The sequence below is a fragment of the Ciconia boyciana genome, chromosome 6 (genome assembly GCF_034638445.1).
Source record: "Ciconia boyciana chromosome 6, ASM3463844v1, whole genome shotgun sequence".
Classification (NCBI taxonomy): domain Eukaryota; kingdom Metazoa; phylum Chordata; class Aves; order Ciconiiformes; family Ciconiidae; genus Ciconia; species Ciconia boyciana.
Genome location: NC_132939.1, coordinates 489,555 through 508,402, shown reverse-complemented (window position 1 = coordinate 508,402; position 18,848 = coordinate 489,555). Strand labels below are relative to the sequence as shown.

Below are 18,848 nucleotides of genomic sequence, written 5' to 3'. Positions count from 1 at the left end.
TGCCCTCATTCCTAGACATCAGGCAATGCTCATAACAGACAGGTGTTATTTTCATCAATTTCACTCGCAAGTTAAATAAAACTCTCACAAACAAGCTTCCATGCAGCAATAAGTTACTAGATGCTTGAGTCACCTAAACACACATGAATTCTTTAATTCACATTAACCCTAACAGAACAACCCTTCAACAACCAAGATCTTTAACACTGGCCCAAACTTTGTGCTGTGCCACTGCTTGTGGAGTTACTTTCTACACCAACTTACTTGTATGTAGGAATGTTCCAAAGTCCTTGCCATTTGTATGTTTTCAAAGAAAGCCAAGACAGAGTCTTCATCCCACAGTAAATTCCTAATCCATTACATAAGATCACATCCATTATCCACTGAAAAGAGAAAAACAGAGTGATGTCGGAGAAGAAACACTAAAGCTTGTAAAAGGGCAGATACTATAGGTACACATACGTGCAGACACGCTCTCAGTCACAAGGACTGAACATCCCCAGAGAGAGAGGTGCATGAACTGCCAGGAAAAAGAATCTCAGCTGCCCAAGTCTACTCAAATAAAGCCGAAGTGTTCCACAGATGATGGCTGCAGATTCTCTTTCGCTGTATTAATTCTGCTACAGAACAGACCTCTTCCCACTTACTATCAGCTCAACTCCACTCTGTTAAGTGAGAACTTCAGAAACACACACACACAAAAAATCTGAACGTGTTCCTATGGACTGGATTTTACTATGCCTAATAACTTAACATACTCTTTAAGCTTCAGGCTGCCTCCTAAAGAAATGACTTATCTGCAGGCTCAAGATGTGAAATGAACATGTGATTTCTCCCCATGCTCTGTCTTATTGCCAAGCACTAATTCTGGAGATGGAGCTCTTGAGCTGAAAAAATTTGGCTGTCCTCCGCATTCAAAGAAGCAGAACACAGAGTGTTAATTTCATAAGAAGTTTTTTTGAAGGCAAAATAGCTTTTCTTGATGTCTTTATACATAATGCATTTACTTTTATAAGTACAGGCATGTAACAAATCATTACAAGCTTGGAAAAGAGCTTGTACTGTAAGAATAAAAACAAACCAAAATAACATAAGAACTGTAACTGTGTGCCCTGAATGTAGATAATTTTGGTCGCTCTGGTAACTAATTTACATTTCATAGGAAAATAAAAAATAAAAACTAAAAAAAAAAAAAAGTGTGTCACTTTAAGCTATAGAGCTTGTTTTTTCCACAGAGAAACTAGATCACAGTAGTCCCTCTGGCTTGAAAAAATACACACAAGCAGTATTTTAGGACAAGAATGGTTACAGACTATCACGTGCAAAGAGCTTTTCAGTAAGGCCAAACCTTTTAAAACCTTTTTATAAACCACACTGGAAATTCTAAACACAGTAATATTTACTGTTTTCAGAAAACAGTGAAGATAGATTTGCACAGAAGGAAGAGCTGGACACAAATTGCACTGAGTCTGGTTTTGGGGTTTTTTTTAACAGTCAAGAAAAATCACCGTCTGAAACTTTTTACACAAAGTTTGACCTTTCTCTTAATTTCAGATTTTATGGTTTGTACCACCACCAAATATCTGGAAATGTTAATGTAAAGCTTTAGAATCTCTCTCTAGTGTGAAACAAACCAAAACAAATATTTAACCATGTGCAACAGTTTGAAAACCTGCAAAATTATACAAACAGTGACAAACATATTACAAACTCCACATGGAGAAGCACCAATGCTCCTGAGCTGCAGTAGTCACACATACATCTTTGGCCACACGCACATGATATAATTTAGTTCTCACCACTTCCTACCACCTCCCTTTAAAATATATACTTCCATTTAGACAAATATATTATGATCTATGCAGTACATACGTGATCCCACCAACATTCACTGAAGTTTGGAAGCTGGTGTTCCAGACTGTACTCCAGAAACTCAAACATTACACTGATGATCATACACATCCACCAGTCTCGAATCATCAACGTCTATGTAAAGGGAGAAAGAAGCCTGTCAAATACCCACAACAGTTGCACAACATACTAAAAACCATTACAAAAATGAATACTTGCACACCAGACTGAGTAGAACCAGACACCACTTACACTAATGCCCTTTAGAAAACTAAATAAAGGAGAACTCCATAAATACTGTAGAGACACTGCTCAGATTTACAGTTTTGCAACAGTGTATGGAAAAATTATTACATTTTTTTCCTAATTTCAAAACTGATCACTTAGGAATATGAGATTAACCCTTCCGAACTCTGAACACAGAGGACACACACTGTGTGCTTTGTTTACCGGTTATTTCTACAGCTGAATATCTTGCCTCCAGTATCCAGAAGAAGATCAGGAAACTCATGACAATCTTATTTTTATCATGTGATAGTCTAGTAAAGCCAAATGCAGACAGGCCTCTAAACTTATCAAGTATGCAGCACAACAGACAAGAAAGACACTGAAGAATACAGATGACGACACTAATACCATTACATGAAAGAATAAGGGCAGGCAAGATGGGATTGAGAAGGAAGCGAGTTGCTTAAATGAATGGAATTACTGGGTGCTCAACCACCACAGGTAGCATCGTTCTAATGCTGCTCAAAAAAGGTTAATGCAAACTTTTTTGCATTAATGCAAACTTTTAAAAAGTCACCTGCACTAAACCTCAGCCCTGACTGTACTGGGACACCTGAGTCTACTTTATACCAGCTAGCAGCTTGTCACAGTGAGCAACGAAGAGCAGCATCTTCTTCCACATTCAGCATAAGGATTCAGCTGAGCTGCAGTCCCAGAACATACGTACCATCTCAGCCTACCGTCAAAACAAGTGGTAACACTTGATTTCATATTTGTAAGCAGATAAGAGCACAGAGAGCCTGTACATCTGGTCTGCTGTATCCTCAGCAGGGTGCCTAGATGGAAGGTGGCAACCCCAAATGTGCTAGCACTGATTCTGCAAAAGTAGATGTAGTTTGGCGTTGACCGCCTCAACCAGAAGATGGAAAAATATAAGACACGCATTATCAAACGTTACTCTGACAACAAGTGATCTAAATGACTCCAAAGTGAATGGGGAGGCCCACAATAATTTCTGATGAATGAGGCACATTCATTTTCAATATTGCCATTCTGGTGCTTTGAGATACAGATTAAGAGTCTGTTACTCAAACCAGACCAAAAAAAAAAAAAAAGGAGAGAAAAGAAAGAAGACAAACCCAAACACATGCTCATCTCTATTTATGAAGACAACACACTCAACTTCCAGCTTTTTATAGAAAAATATGTTAACTGACAAATAAGAAATATAGCCGCCAGTTTCCTTCAAGCTGAGCAGCACAGAAACAAACACCTTGTGGAGTATGCTGGGCTCGTCAAATCAGACTGCAGGTTGACAAGATGACATAAGATCTCGAGCATTTCTGTAGAAACAGGCTCTTTAATAAAAACTAGGCTTCTTCCAAACCAAGACGGATAATAGCTTGATTGAGCGGACTGGCATATTGAATTCTATCCCATTTTAGGTCCTCAGGAATGTGTTACTACTCCTCTTATGTCTTGTTACCAGGTTCTCACTATTCAGGCATTTTTTCCTCAGTATGATATTATTTGTAAAAATAAATACAGAATGTAACTGAAATGCTATTCTGATATTTAAGTTTCTAATGTAATTTTATTGGATGAAGAAGATCCAAGTTTCTCCAAATTTACAATTCTGTATACTAACAGAGCAAACCACAGACAAGTTGATGTGAAGTCAAAGTCTCCCCATGCCTAGCATGCTCATCTACAGGGGAAAACAACCAGAACAAACCAAAACACTGATAGGAATACATCTGCACTTTTGAAAAGGAAAAACAAAACAACAGTTATAGCTTATTTTTAAAATGGCCTGAGCTTTTTCAGTTTATCATATATGGTGATCTTGTAGGTAAAAAACCAAAACAAGGTCTGCAGGGCAAAATAAAGTTAGCTAGTAAGTTTGCTCGGGTTAAAAAAAAGCTAATATTTAGACCAAAGTAATCAGCAAAAATATGAGTTGAATGTGTTCTGCCAGAGACAAGCACAACTGGAACTCCTTCCACAGTTTGTTGATATTGACTAAAAAGTAACAAGAATTAAACCACTACCCGTTTAATGATTTAAAATCCTGATTTGGATGCCACTGGGAAAAGCCTGCCTTGGAATAGTAGTAGTTTATCATCACGTATCTACATCTGGGTAACAGTGGCCTTTCACTGCGTTCTCTGAATGCTGTCTTCCCCATACTCTACGTTCAAAGGTCATTCAAGCATTTATCTTGCTACAAGAGTAATGGTTTTTACTTTTATTGATCTGACCTCAGAATGAATTATGGTGGAGGAGGGAGCCTGTCAATGTAACGTTACTTTGGAAAGAAATGAGGTGACCTAACATGGTCAGGAAGGGAGGAAAAAAAAAAAAGGCGCCTTTCATGTATTACAAACACTGAGTCTAGTTCACAGATGACTGCCTAATGTAATTGATCACGAAGACTGGCATCACTAAAGCAGAAGCAGTCAAGCTTTAAAAGTAGAATAGTACTGTAACAGAAATGTAACAGAAGACCCATTCTTACTTTCAGGTACCAGCCAAAAAAGTGAGCAGGAACAAATCCATCCAGTTTGTCCTATAAACCAAGAAGAGAGTGTAGGTCACTTTGCACTACAAACAATAACCCATTAAGGCTTACTTTCTTCCCAAGAAGAATGCAGCACTAAGCTTTAGTTGTTTCACAGATAAATACTAGATGCTTTTTATGAGTTTCTTTGCTCTCAAGTACAGTGAACAAACAAGCTATCTTCAAAGCAAAGTCACAATTTTAAGGGGCAGAAACTGGAATTAGGATTGTATTGATAAAGAGGAGACTACCTTTTTAATGCTAAATTAAATTGGTAAATTAAGTCACGTTCCTTGCTTTCCAAGGGGAAGGAAGCAGAACATGTTCAAGCCAGAGCAAGAACATGCATTTCTTCATCTCATATCTAGCAGAGCTTCTTAAATCTTATCCTGCCACCATAAATCCCTGGGCAAAGAGTGCTTTCCTCCTCCTGGTTTTGGTGCAAAACTAGAAAAGGACAGCTGTAATTGCTCCCAGTTATTCCAGTTCCTGATGCACTGAAGACTTACACGGTAGACCCAAAGGATTCAGTGCTCCTCACTACACAAGCACTAATAGCTCCATGCAATCAGGGAGTTGTAAATAATAAGAATTCCTTTGCCCGTGAATTTCAAGTCTTCTGTTTGCTGCTGAGAAACAATAACCTGACAGTTTCTGGTATTCAGAAAAGTGCAACTTATGGGTTGCTTGGCAACATGCAACTTTTGAACTTTGTGCCTCAAGGTGACTGTAAGTAGAAGATTCTTCCAGCACAGAAATAAACCCAAACTCCTAGGGGAAAAGGTTTTACATGAATAATCTGAGAAACAAGGATTGTTAAACAGTTTACTCTCTCTCCTGGGCAATGTAATTAGGATACAAAGAGACACATCTCCATCTGATGCACAGGAAAGGTCAAGAGAAGAGAAATAAGAAAGCTGAAGAGTCAGTCATGACCTGTTCTCTCGTTCAGCGCTCAGAAAGACTCATGACTGCACTCTGAAGAGTTCAATTAAGCAACCTTTTACCAAAAAAATAGTCAGACTCATTAGCAAGTAACTTCATTTGTTTCTTACCCAGATGTTGTGAAATGGATCCGTTTCATTGTCAGGATCATAAATAAGGCAGTTTCCACCATAGTCTCTTTCTGGCAAAGGAACACCTAAATGTGGATCAATGTACTTCATAAACTGTCTGCCGTCTTGTACAGTCTGCAAAAGGAACACAAACCCCATGTTTCCCTCTTAAAAAATATTAACACATAGAAAAGTACAAAGATAATTATAATCAACGTTGTACCCTCAAATGGATGTGTTTTTAAAAATGTGTTGCAGACCAATTCTTGAAATATATCCAGACCTCAAAGCATCACACAGCATATACACCTGACCTTCTGGGCCTCTAATGCTAAATATTAAGGAAAAAAATTACTACAGAATAAACTTAAGATTTCTTAAAGATGAAAAATCAGAGATCTTTAACTCCATTTCCTAAGCCACTCCTCTACGCCCCCTCCCTCCCAAAAGCTTAGCACTCGAACTGGCACACAATTCATCCTTCCCACTGACCCTTTTGCCCTTCCTCTCCTCGAGCTTGGTGAGGATAAAGGAAAAGCAGCCAGTAACTCAGGAAAAGCTCATTTAATGGCTGCATCTCCTGCGTTAGTGACCTTCTGGTTTTCTAGAATGGGAAAGATCCAGCAGCACTTTAAACATGCAGCTCAAAAGAAATACAGTACATGCAAACATCAGCAGATTGAGCACACCGATTACGTGCACTGTTAGCAGGACTAGTCGTGCATGTGTGCTCAGCTCGCGCCACAGAAAGTCGAGAACTGCACTGCATTTCATGGCAGAAAAAATTTAGTGCAGCTTGTTGAATAAACAGCCATTTCAAATAAGGTCCCACTGGCAGCACGGGTAATAAACTCGAAGCAAACAGCAAGGAAGAAATTATCAAAATATTAGTTATAAACGGTGACCAAGACTTGAACTAATTTACTAGTAACTCACACACACATTTGCTGAATAAGTATTTCGCAGTGAAATTGCTCACTGTTGTGGTCAATGTTTTACAACAGAAGCAATGTAACATCTGTGACAGACTAGCAGACAGTAAAAGCAGGGCAAGGCCAAAATTAGTTAATAGCAATTATAATAAAATTATAGAATGAAACCACTAAAGTCACATTAACTGTAAGCCAAGTTTCAACTATGAGCGAGCTTGTATTTGCTTTTAAGGAAGTTTAGTCACTTACAGACTCAGCATAATTTTAACCTTATTTAAACCTGTGCAAAGTAATAATGTATTTTTAGTAAAGAGCTGAGAAACAGCTAGTGAGTGTCCTTAACAACTAAATGGCTGGTCACATAACATACCGCCAGAGGAAAGCAAAGCAATATCAGGCTTTTCTATTAGAATTCAGAACTATAACAGTACTATCAAATAAAACTGAAACATATTATTCAGTCTGACTGCAGCTAGTCAGGAGTACCATTTACAAGGATGCCTGGAAAAAAAAAAACAGGTGACATGAAACAGTAAGAACATAAAAATAAATTGCAACTGAGTAAGTATTCCTCAGTGGTGAGGAATAACAACAAAAAAGGCAAGACAGACCTGTTCATGCCTGTGAAAGGGTCAGAACTCCAATCCCTCCAAGCAGGACAGGCAGCCTGAAAGAAACCCTAATGAGACATTAGGGCCCTGCGTAAGGGTTTACACTGAACCCCCAAGTTATGTCAATGGGACAGAAACTCACATTGTTGTTCACTGATCTACTGCGGACACATTCCAGCTGCCCACTGAAACAACAAGCCAGGCAAACAAAAAAAGGGGGGGGCAAAAAAGGACACTTTTGTGGTCTTGAGAGAGCTTGGCACTGACTTTTGGGGAGGCTCCAGGAAAGCCAAGCAGAACAAGAAATGCTGGAGTCAAAGGAAATCTTTGATTAGCTAGAAAGGGTTTGATCAATATTAAAAACTTGTTTGCAAAGCAAATGCCTTACTCCAACAGAAGACAGATCCTGACACCTCTGAATTCCAGCCCCACTTCTTCAAGCTCACTTGGCCTCTAGAGGCAAAACTTTTTTTTTTATAAAAGCATGTTCATCTTCTCTTATCTAAAATGATTTTTTTAAAGCTGCCTGATGAGTATGTGATGGCATTTGCATAACCCTTCTAGAATACAGAGCACCAAACGTTACTAAGGTGTCAGCAAGAAGGACCTATCTGAAAATGCACAACTGGGGACTCTAACTGGAATCTAAAGCTGAAAAGTAGCCAGCTGTCTGACAGAACAGGACAGTTACCCCTCATGGCTTAATGTCTCTCCATTGCTTTTGGTTTCAAATCATGCTGTTGTCTGAGGAGATGACTGCAATCATTGGATTGCGTAACTGAGGAAAGGTGAGCCTCCTTCAAAATCTCGAGCTCTTTCTTGGCACTCAAACTTGATTTGCAGTGGTGTAAGTGTAAGTATAGGAACACAATGGCTTTGTTAATAGCATCAGGTTTACTGTTCTTGCTTATCTCAAAATATTTACCTCAACTACTGCATTTCTGAGAAGTCATAGCATTGTAAAAGCCAGGGGAAAATTCTCAGTTTACTAAAGGACAAGCATACGGTAGAAAATAACGTGCTTTATTTGGAAGTACCAACAGCATGTCTTTCTAGAAAAAACATCATCCTCAGTTTGCTGCCACTATACAAAGTTGTGTATGAAGTTTCGGTTTATTGCAAAAAAATGTTCAAAGCACCTATCATTCAAGGTTAAAAGTATTTCAAAAGATTAAATAAGGTGATTTCACCCCACAATCTGTAGGATCTAAAGAAACTAACAGCTGGTACGCAACTTCAGCAAGTCACATCAAGTCCAGCAGAGCAGAGACTAAACATCAGAAGCACCAACTCCTGATGGTTTGATCTAAACAAGAACTCTGACTTCTTATCAACTCATTTAAGAACACTTCACTGCGGTGTCTAACCTCAGCTGAGACTAACGGGAGGTTAGACAACAAGGTGAAATATTTTTATAATATTATAATCTTTCCTCAACCTAGAAGTCTCATTAAATAGCACAATGATTTGATTCACAAAAATGAAGAGCATCTCCTGTAGTCCGCGAGAATCCTAAAGAACACCACAAAGGATTATTAAACTGGCATTTAGTAAACTACAGGTCTAAGTTACTCACCTGAAAGAGTATAAAGATGAGGAAGAGCTCATACACAACGCTGACACACAGCCAAAACCTCCAGTAAGCTACAGAAACAGACAAACGGGATGTTAGCAAGCTTTCAAGCAAAAAAGCACTCAATTATTCATTTACTGTAATATAACTAAACATTTCAAGAAGAGATGCTCCCACCAATAAATTATAAAGCCCAGCGTTCAAGTGAAGTGTTCACCATCCTTCCTAAAGAGAGTACAGCCAGAAAGGCTCTTCAACTGCCAGACAGGCTGCTATGTAAATTTGCCAGAATTGCTCCAGCAATGACCTGGATCTGTGAGAATGGACCAGGATCCACAAGAACACTTCAACCCAATGAACTAAATATTTAAGAATTAGAAGGAAAGATACGTGCCACTTGCAATGCTCTCTAGCAGTCTGTGGAAGAGAACTATATCCTTCCTGAACTAATCTAATCTAATTTCTTTCCCCACGATCTCATGTAACCTGACCTGTCCAACTTTGGTTTTCCCAGCCCTATCACGGCTAACACGCTTTACCAACTTCTGCCTACGTACTGCTAAAACAGACAAGACTAAGACCGGCAGGAGGAACCACTGCTTTTACTTTTGTAAGCCCATCTTTTTCCCTGAAGACAAGTTTTTTCCCCTCAAGGGGCAGAAAGCATTTCAAAATGCCAAAGATATTTTCACTTTTACCAGGAATTAAATTAAAAAAACGTACCAAAGGTTTAGCAGGTGTTAGACACAAGATCTATGAGATCATCTGAAACTCTTCATCATAAGAGAAACATCATGCAAAACTCAGCTGCTTCAGAGCCTGCAGTTGTTTTTCATCCTCCCAAGATGTGTGATTACAGACCTTCTCACACTGAAGCAACCCCTGAATCTAAAGGGTACACAAACTGAAGCATTTGTACACTTCAAGCTCCACCGTTGTCCCCTCAGTTCTTCCGAAAGACTCAGTCTTCAGGTAGTAGGCTCTCTGACTGTCCTGGGCACAAGCTTAGTGGTCCATGGGCTGCATTCATGCCCCTAATTCATCCTACTCCACCCAGAGACCAGTTTGGCGTCTATTCCATAAAGTGATTTCTGGGCTCTGAAATCTCATCCAGCATTTTTGTTAACTCCTAAACGGGAGGAAGCAGGTTAATGCAGAGCCAGTATCTGCATAAACAGAGTGCTCCAGCATTTTTTCCTAACCACATCCAAAAATTTACACAAGGTAATTCAGCAAAACTTGACTCATTCCAAGTGGATATTGAAACCTCTTGGTAACATCACATGCTAATCACTTTGGAATGACTTTCCTTCAGGTGTTTCCTGTTTACACTTATAAAACAGAGCTCTCCTTCCATGGTTACATCTAGGTGATAGTTAGAATTGGATTGGGGCAAAGAGGAATCAAGACAGTCATTTATATGGTTGAGCAGAGACAGCAAGCTATTCCACCTGCATGAACATGGGTTGCCATGAAGTGAAAAAAAACCAAGAACCTTCAGGCCTGATTTGGGCATTTATCTCTATTAACTCCAAGGCAACTTAGGTATATTAATGTTTAAAAGCAGGACCATGACATAAATAATGCAAGAACTAAACATAAACTCTGGGCTTGCAAACATACTTGTTTATCAGCTCAGAACCTGAAATCAACCAGCCATGGTGTTGCAGAGCTTTGCAGAGGTTTGTTTGCCCCCTGAAACCAAGATAAATGTCATCTTTGCCCAATTCAGTCTCAAGTAGAGGAAAAAAAAATTAAAAATCCACATTTTTAAAAGTCATCTCTGACAGCCTGCTTGACACCACCATTAAAATAGACTGAAATGTGAGAAGGTGTGACCTGTTTTCAGCAAAACTGCTAAATTAACTTCATCAAAATGGCCTACTTTACACTTCCGGGGGGGGGGGGGGGGGGGGAAGGCAGGTGTGGCCTGGATAACAGGCAGTTCAGAGCTCTGTAACAGCTTTCACTGGAAATGTGGAACTTTGAAGATTTTTACTTAAAGTCTACAAACATAATTGTCATTGCTTAATTATGCAATACAATGAAGTGTCTTCTTAGGGGTCAGTCACTTAAAAAAACCAAACAAACCTCTAAACACACATTATGAAGTGTTTTTGCTCCTTGGTCTCCTTGAGGGAAGGAAAAGCAGAGTTCAGCCTACCTTCTCCTTGGTGAGGCAGTAACTAGTGCCTCTTGTGCAGCTGTTCTTACACAAAATCTGTAGAAACCATTACTTGAGACTTCCGTCCTTCCTTCAGATTTGATTAACTTTCAAATCCACTGGCAAATTTCACCTGGAAGGACTGACCGAGAGCATGCATGCACCCTCCTCATGCATGCGTCTTTCTAGAACGCAGCTTAGGAAAAACAAACAAGCAAAAAAACCCTCCATTAGTCAAATAATTATTTGGAAGAGAGGAACCTCTCCCCAAACTGGCACCACTGTGCTGCTGAAAAATACTTCAGCCTTTTGAATGCAGGATAGAAATACAGCGGTGACTTTAAGTGATTAAAAAAATCGGTTTGTGTTTGGTAAGGTGTTTTCTACCCTTTCCTATAATGACTGCATACTTTGAAGAGTAAGCACGATGTTCATACCAGAAGTAAGAATTAACCTTTCATTAACACACTTCTCCCACAAGAAGTGAGTATTGTTTCCTTCAAACATCACCTTCAGACTATGAGCTTTAAAAATGCTGATTTTTTTCTGACCTATAAAGCCTTGTATGACACATTTTACACTACTCAGGCATAAAAGTGGCAGACTAGTCCTGAAACTGATGTACATATAGTTCAGAAAGCAGAAAAATCTAAATCCTTATCTGAGCTTTTCTTCTCCTATATACATTGGGTTCTGGCAACAGATGATCTGCAGCTGCTGAACACGCTCAGCAATACTTCATAATAAAAAAAATAAGATCTGGTTATAATTTAGTGTGCTTTCTCCCTTGGGTACTTATGTCAGCGTAAGTACCCAAGAGGTTTTGAAGACTACTTTATATCTGTACGTGAACACCAGAAACAAGATGTTTTCAAAGCTGTACAAACATTGTGTTCTCTCTCTTCCTAGACTGGCCTCAGCTTTAGCTATGAAGTTATTTTTGGCATACTTCTAATATTTGTTTTTCTTAAATGCACTTGTCACCATGAACTTCCTTCGAATTAGGACTATCTTCCTGATTAAGCAGGCTTCAACTAATCATTTACATACCTGACAGTTTAGTGATTACTATGCTCAAACACCAAACTGTTGCCATTGTAGGGAGACTTGCAAACACAAGATGAACACTTAACAAGAGAGTGCTGCCTGGCTGAGTGCACAACCAGCCACTTACCCCTACTTATCAACAGAGGTTTGAGTTTGACCTATGCCACCTGAAAGGCTAAATGAGTAAAGAAAAAAAATGTCTAAGTTATTTGCCCAAGCAAGGCACTTATCTTAGAGCTGCTAAGTGGGTGGAAGCTATGAAGTGCTAATCAGAAGGTGCACAGGACGTGAGCAGGGAGAACTGTCTGGTCTGAGCAGCCACATGAGCCTGGGCCAGCACACGCCTGCTCAAGTCACTGCTCCAGAATACGAGGTTTTCCATAGCCAGCTCCGGTTCAAAAGCACCACCCATGACCTGAGAGTGCAATGACTAGAAGGTGGGACAACTGAGAGGGTAACAGAGGGCAGGCGAGCCCTTCAGACTAGTCCTAGCTCTGCATGGGCAATTTTATATTTCTAAATGTATGCCTGAACACATTAAATGCTATGTTAAGATAGAAAAATACGAGTTAAAAGCTTAGCTTGTCCAAACCCCTACATAGAGTGTCATTTATTCCACCCAGCCAGTGAAAAAGCAGCCAATTAGTATCACTATCCCAATAGTCCAATACATTTATGTAAAACCAGTGGTGAGTATCCAGATTCCTGAATTGTTAGAGGAGTTGTCAGAAAGAGGCAGATCACGTACTACTCCCTGGATGAAGTTCTAATGAAAGGATTTCTTCTTTGCAGAATTACAAGGCAACCCGCTGCTCCATCCAGTTTCATCAGCGGCCTGTTCTGCCTGTGCCTTCTACCCAGGGACAGGTACAGAACAGATCCAGTTCTTGCCTGCTAATTTCCAGCTACTTCAGCCCTCTGGCCTATGGGTTAGTCAAGAACTTCATACTTTACTCTCCAAACTGCTTGTGCTGTCAGGCATGATGTATTAAGTCAAAATAACTGTTGGCAAAGGTTGGGAATATTAAAAGCTATCTCTTAGGGCATTAATAACTGTCATGGAAAATTTATTTAAAATTACAAATGGACATGTTATCTTGACAAAGACAATAAAGCACCATTGAACTCTTGCAACACCAAGGCATTTGCATGCTCAAGGCTCCATAAAAAGAGTTGACAGTAAGAATGAAGAATACCTTTTATTTGCAAATACTAAAAAGTCAGCATACTGATGCTGACTTTATCCATGATAATTTTATCATGAAATGCATTACACTCCTCAAATTTGGGTGTTCACCCACCAATAAATGGACCCTCAAGCAGAGCTTAAGATTTGTCCCCTGTAAAATATTGTTCCTTGGGGATAAGGCAGTGTTCCTCTTTTGCTAGAAGGTTTGGATGGAACCAAATGGAGGCCTCGAAGCCAATGGTTTACAGGAAGGAAATGGAAAATGGGATAAAAAGCAAGGTAAGTTTGTAAAGAAGTCTTGCCTAAATAATCGTACATACTTATTGTCATGATAGTCCTGCATTTCTGAATTACAGTAAGGCAACTGGTATAGGTCCATGTGGCAAATTATTAGCTAAACTGGAGAAAGGAGGGGGGGAGAAATCAGTAGAAAAATGGTAAAGCTGGATGAGCCATTTGCTAAAGCTGACATTGCGAGTAATACTGAAAGGAAGGCCAAAAAAAAATAAAATCACCAGTCTGGATGGATACCAGTATTATCTGCCAGTCACTGAGCTGTCACTGTACTACAGTCATGAAAAAAGCACATACAATATAAAGACAGCCACCAAGGTACTGCCAGAGAGATACTGGGAAGCATTAACACTATCACAAAAAACATTAAGTGCTCTCACATCTGCAATATCCTACACAGCTCTGGACAGTCATTTTCAAAGAAGAAAACTCAAAACACACAAAGAGAAGAACTACCAAAACGTTAGGAGGAAAGCAGACTTATATTGAGGGGGGAGACTAAAAGCAAAACTTGTTGCTTTAGCAAAACCAATGGCAAATTGCTGTACGCGAGTTGTGTATAAATAAGTCAGGCGGTTAAACACAGAGTAACTAGAGCTATTTAAACAGAACAACAACATTAGCCACAAAAAAACCAAACCAAAATATAAAACACCTCTGAGCTGGTCATAAACAAGTATGCATATACTGAATAACAGGGCTCCAAAATCAGCCGACAGAAGCAGGACATGAAACCTAGCTACTTTTAAGATACAGCTTGAAGAGTTCATGTAACAGATCTGATGTGGCTGTATGTGATCGCAGTGACCTGACTGACCCAAAGGCTTCCTTCTGCCCTATAAATGGAAGCAGCACACACCAGCAGCCTGCACTGCCAGTTCCTTTGAGATGAGATCTTTCTCCCGGAACAGCACCACGAAGCCAAGCTCAGAGACTCGACTGCCTGATGGGAACTTCCTCATACAGCCCTCTGTAACTGGAGAGCTGATGCTGAATCTCACGGGGCTGCAATGCCATGCCTTCTGCTGCCTGCAAGAGCCTTCCCACAGGAGAGGGATGGAGAAAGACCGCCATTCTCCTTTCAACAGGCACCCAGATGTCTTGCTGTGACCGTGGAAGTATCCACTATCCTAGCAAACTACTATAGCCCCGAAAACCACTCTTCAGAAGATCATCCCATCAAACAAGCTAGAGGGAAGGTGAAGTTAAGACAAAAGACGACATGAATACACTCAGTATTTGAAGTGATTGAATACATGGGAGCTTCTTCAATCACCCCGTTCATGGACGATTTGATTCTGCCGAAAGATACTCAGCTTCAGTCCAGTAACTGCTGTTCCCAAGACGGTAGCATACAGAGGCGGTAGACGTTGGCTCAGTCTATGCTGGAAGTTTGCTGTAGAGATCTCTGACCTTTGGACTTTCCCCATCCAGTTTGTACTACTTTGTCCTAGGGAATAAAAATTACTTCCATCCCAGACAAAACCACTGGATGTTCTAAAACTGAAAGCACTCAAATATCACTGGTGTCCTTAACAGGAGTAATTTGTCTTATAGGAGGAACCAGAATTAACTGGAAGGAAAAGCTAAACACTGCTATTTAGTAAGACCTCAGAAATGCAAACTTTTGAATAAAACCTTAAGTTTGCAGAGGTGTGCTATGGGCATTGCTCTAGAACAGTGTCTGCTTTATCGAGGTTTTTAACGTGTCTGCTGTTTCTCATATAGAACAGCATTCCTGAACTGGAAGGTTACATTTTTGGCATAAGAAATACTTATAGCTTTATTTGACTGTAGGAGAGCCTAATGCTTTCAGGAATATTATGTAAGCCTATATAAATTCCCTTAATTCTTTCTCAATGATTCACATCTAAAAATAGGCAAAAGATCAAAGATATTAAAATATTTTCATACTTCACCTGATATAACACTACATGGAAGAGGTTTTGTGTTGTGCTTTCAAATGCTTTCAAGACTTACAGTCTTACTAGAATCATAATCAAGGGCTTCTAATTTACCAGTTATTGTGGATAATGGACATACAGCAAAGGGACCGTAGTGCTCCAGCAACCGGATATAAGGTCAGAAGCGCAGTCCCATTACAGAAGGTGGGAGGGGGGGAGGGATAAACAAGGGAAGTTAAGGTTTCAAGAATCTGGCAGTTCACACAAAGCTTTTCACTAACAACAGGAAGCCAAGACAGGGAGAGCCAAAAAAAAAAAAGAAAACCTCCTATGCTACATGCAGATTGAAAGCACAGAAGGGTCACTATGCTGTTTGGAGGCTGGTGGAAGCTGGGAGGCTGCGTGATAAGTGTGCAGTGTCAATGAACCTCTATGATTAAATTACAACTTACCTTCTGGCAAGTAACACAAATGTTTACATTCACCATAAACCATGCAATTTATCAGAAATATTTGAGTGATGTAAGCAACTTAAATTACCTGGATGAGGCCTTGAAAACGGTCCATCTTTAGCTTGTGTAACTCCAAAACATAAGAAAACCAAAATACTGGCAACAATACCTCTGCAAGTAAAAAACAGAAGAAACTGTTTATATTGCACCATCTTCCTAATGACATTGTAAATTATATTATTTGGTATAAAAAAATGTCTGGTCTGTTTCTTAACTACTAAACATGTCAACCATAAATAGATGCCTTTTGGAGACTGTATTTCAGGGAAATGGGTTTAAATTCCTATACTTTTAAGCGTGGTTTCATGACAGACTGTCTCAAACCCCAAAGTTTACCCATCCATCCTTCCCCCTTCCTCCCCACTAACTGCATGCTTCCATTCTTTCCATTTTACTGTCATTTACTAGTATCCAGCCAGCCAGGTGAGGAGCCTGATCTGGCTCAGAACTCATCCAGCAAAAACAAAACAAGAGCAGCAGTTCCTTGATCCACACGATGAGCCTTAGCCTGCAGATGATCATGAGAAGCACAGTAAGTCAAACGCTTCCCTATGTCTTTGAGAAGCTTTTATGCCCACTTTGTCAGAAAGACACTTAAAATTTAGCAGCGAAAAAGCTGTCAAGTTAGAGAGCTTCTCATTGCTCCAGTAAAATTTCAATTAAATTTAAAAATGAACTGTTGAACTTGTCACCGCTCCAAAATATTTTCTTAGTCAAGTAAAGAGAAGGAGGAGCTTGTAAGACCAAACCAGCACTGGTGCTATTTCAAAAGCTGGAACTATAATATAGAGCCTTACAGAACATGTAACGGAGACAGTAAAGAAAAATAATAATTATCAGACCATGAGCCCACGTATACTGAAGACCCACAACCTCATCCCAATACCCTAAGCCCAGACCTGCAGAGTTTTCTTGTCCTCAGCAAGGCGAGACCTGAATAAGGGCTACCACAGTCCTGCCATCTGCCGCTTTCCAGGAGGCAGCGTTCCTGCACCTTACCAGAATGAGATGGTGCAAGGACTGATCTGGCTGAAAACTAACCTAGGAAAAAACCAACTCATACTCAGTTGGCTCAGCTCACCACTCTCACCAGGAAGGAACACAGCAGCCCCCAGCTAAGGCTAAACCGTCAGCTTAAGCCAATGTGGAACTGAACCCTTAAGGGCAGCCAGAAGGCTCCAGGAATGGATCCTTACTGATCAAACTGCTAACTAAGCAAGTAACATTCAAGATCCAGGATTCAAAACCCACTAATTACACACACTACGTTTTTCAGTAAAGTTTTGTTTTGCAAGTAAAAGAAAAATGAGAAAATGCAAATACTCATGTCCGAATGCCTGACCCTTACCATCAGGATCACCACTCCTTTAGTATGCAGAACAGATCTGAAGAGACTGAGATGTGAGTTAGGTGGGTGAGGTCTGGCATTTAATTTCAAAGCACATAACATCAACTTGAAATTCTCCTGAGATTTTAAGTAATCAAGATTTTAAACATCTCATGCACAAAATGGCATTTATTTTTCAGGGGTCACCACTTGTTTTTCATGAAGACAAGACCCCATGGCCTATACTTGGGCACATTCCTTTAGTCTTCATGGATGAAACGGTATGATGCAGTCCAAAAATGCTCTTTTTTCTACATCTGAACTCCCAATAGAACTTTCATGCTTTCTCATATTACCTGCTTCAGAGCTGGCTGAAGGGAGAGATAATTGAGAAAAACCTCGCTACCCTGCAGGATAAGTATAGGCCATGTTTGCAGTAAATGATGCAACTCTTTGACTATAAATAAAATGGCTCTGTTTGCAGGAGCCAGAGAAAATACCTAATAATGTTGCTTTTATTGAGAAAATGTTACATACCAGAAGCAACAGTAGACTATTCATACTTCAAACATTTCAAAAACTTCTTTCAAAATGGAAACCAAAAGGATTTATGAAAACCATTTTGCAACATTCACCTCTGAGTATAAAAAGTTTGCACTTCCTGAAAATAAAAATGGGTTTTACTTAAGAGGTGTAACTCAGTTATTTTGCTTGCTTTATGACACTGGGAAGCACAACAGAATTAGCTACCGAATGAAACAGCAAACAGATAGTTCCATCATGATTTTCAAAGATGAAGATGCCAAAAAAGTTTTCAGCTGATCTCCAATACAGAGAATATTCTGCATTTTGAGTCACTAGTCTGTATTTGGAAATACCAGGACTACAAATTTACATTTACACAGAATAGTCTGCATTCTGTATCACGTAACAATACACATCTCTTTGTTCCCTACCATTGTGCTCAGCCATGAACCAAGATGTCCACGATCACTGTTGAAGGCCCTGTGAGGGTAATTTTCCCAAAGCTGGAGATGACCTGAATCTAAATCACCACAGGAACTTACGGTTATGTTCCTTTTCCTAAAATCCACTCTCAGCCCAACAGCAGATGCAGCAGCTGCGCTGAAATAAGCTGGAGTTTCAGCTATATTACTTCAAGTTCACCATGGGAAGTTTTGAAGAACATCACAAATTTGCATAATAACCATGCCAGCTGCATTATCTTTTTTTCCCCTGTGGTAACTAAATTTCTCCCCTTAACAGCATCATACTGCTCCTTATGAAGCTTTCAAAGCCTCACCAGCAGCTTGGCCTGCTGGCTTACCATGGCTTGAGGTAAGAACATCTCTAGGATTTGAGGGGGGTTTCTTCAAACTAGCCCTGCAGGCAGTCTGGGGGGACACGGCTAATGTATTTTCTTGAGCTAATCCATCTTCTTGAGCAGCAGACCTGGAAGACGCTAAATAGTAAAGCATGCCTACAAAAATAATTTTAGCACTTAACCAAATAAGAAAGGGAGAACATGGCAACAGTTTCATTAGTACAAACAAGCTATTGTTTGTGTTATTTTAAGAGCCAATTCAGAGACACAAGACAAT

General features: G+C 39.8%; 1 protein-coding gene across 2 annotated transcripts in view; it reads right to left on the bottom strand.

Annotated features, from left to right (window-relative positions):
* The window catches only part of PTDSS2 (phosphatidylserine synthase 2), a 44,964-nt gene that overhangs the window by 11,676 nt on the left and 14,440 nt on the right, over positions 1–18,848 (bottom strand). For both annotated transcript variants that reach the window (XM_072864335.1, XM_072864334.1), the window contains exons 3-8: positions 15,949–16,031; positions 8,814–8,881; positions 5,695–5,829; positions 4,598–4,648; positions 1,873–1,986; positions 265–383 (exon numbers count right to left, since the gene is read on the bottom strand). In XM_072864335.1, the coding sequence (XP_072720436.1) occupies positions 265–383; positions 1,873–1,986; positions 4,598–4,648; positions 5,695–5,829; positions 8,814–8,881; positions 15,949–16,031 (570 nt within the window). The remainder of the gene's footprint in view (positions 1–264; positions 384–1,872; positions 1,987–4,597; positions 4,649–5,694; positions 5,830–8,813; positions 8,882–15,948; positions 16,032–18,848) is intronic.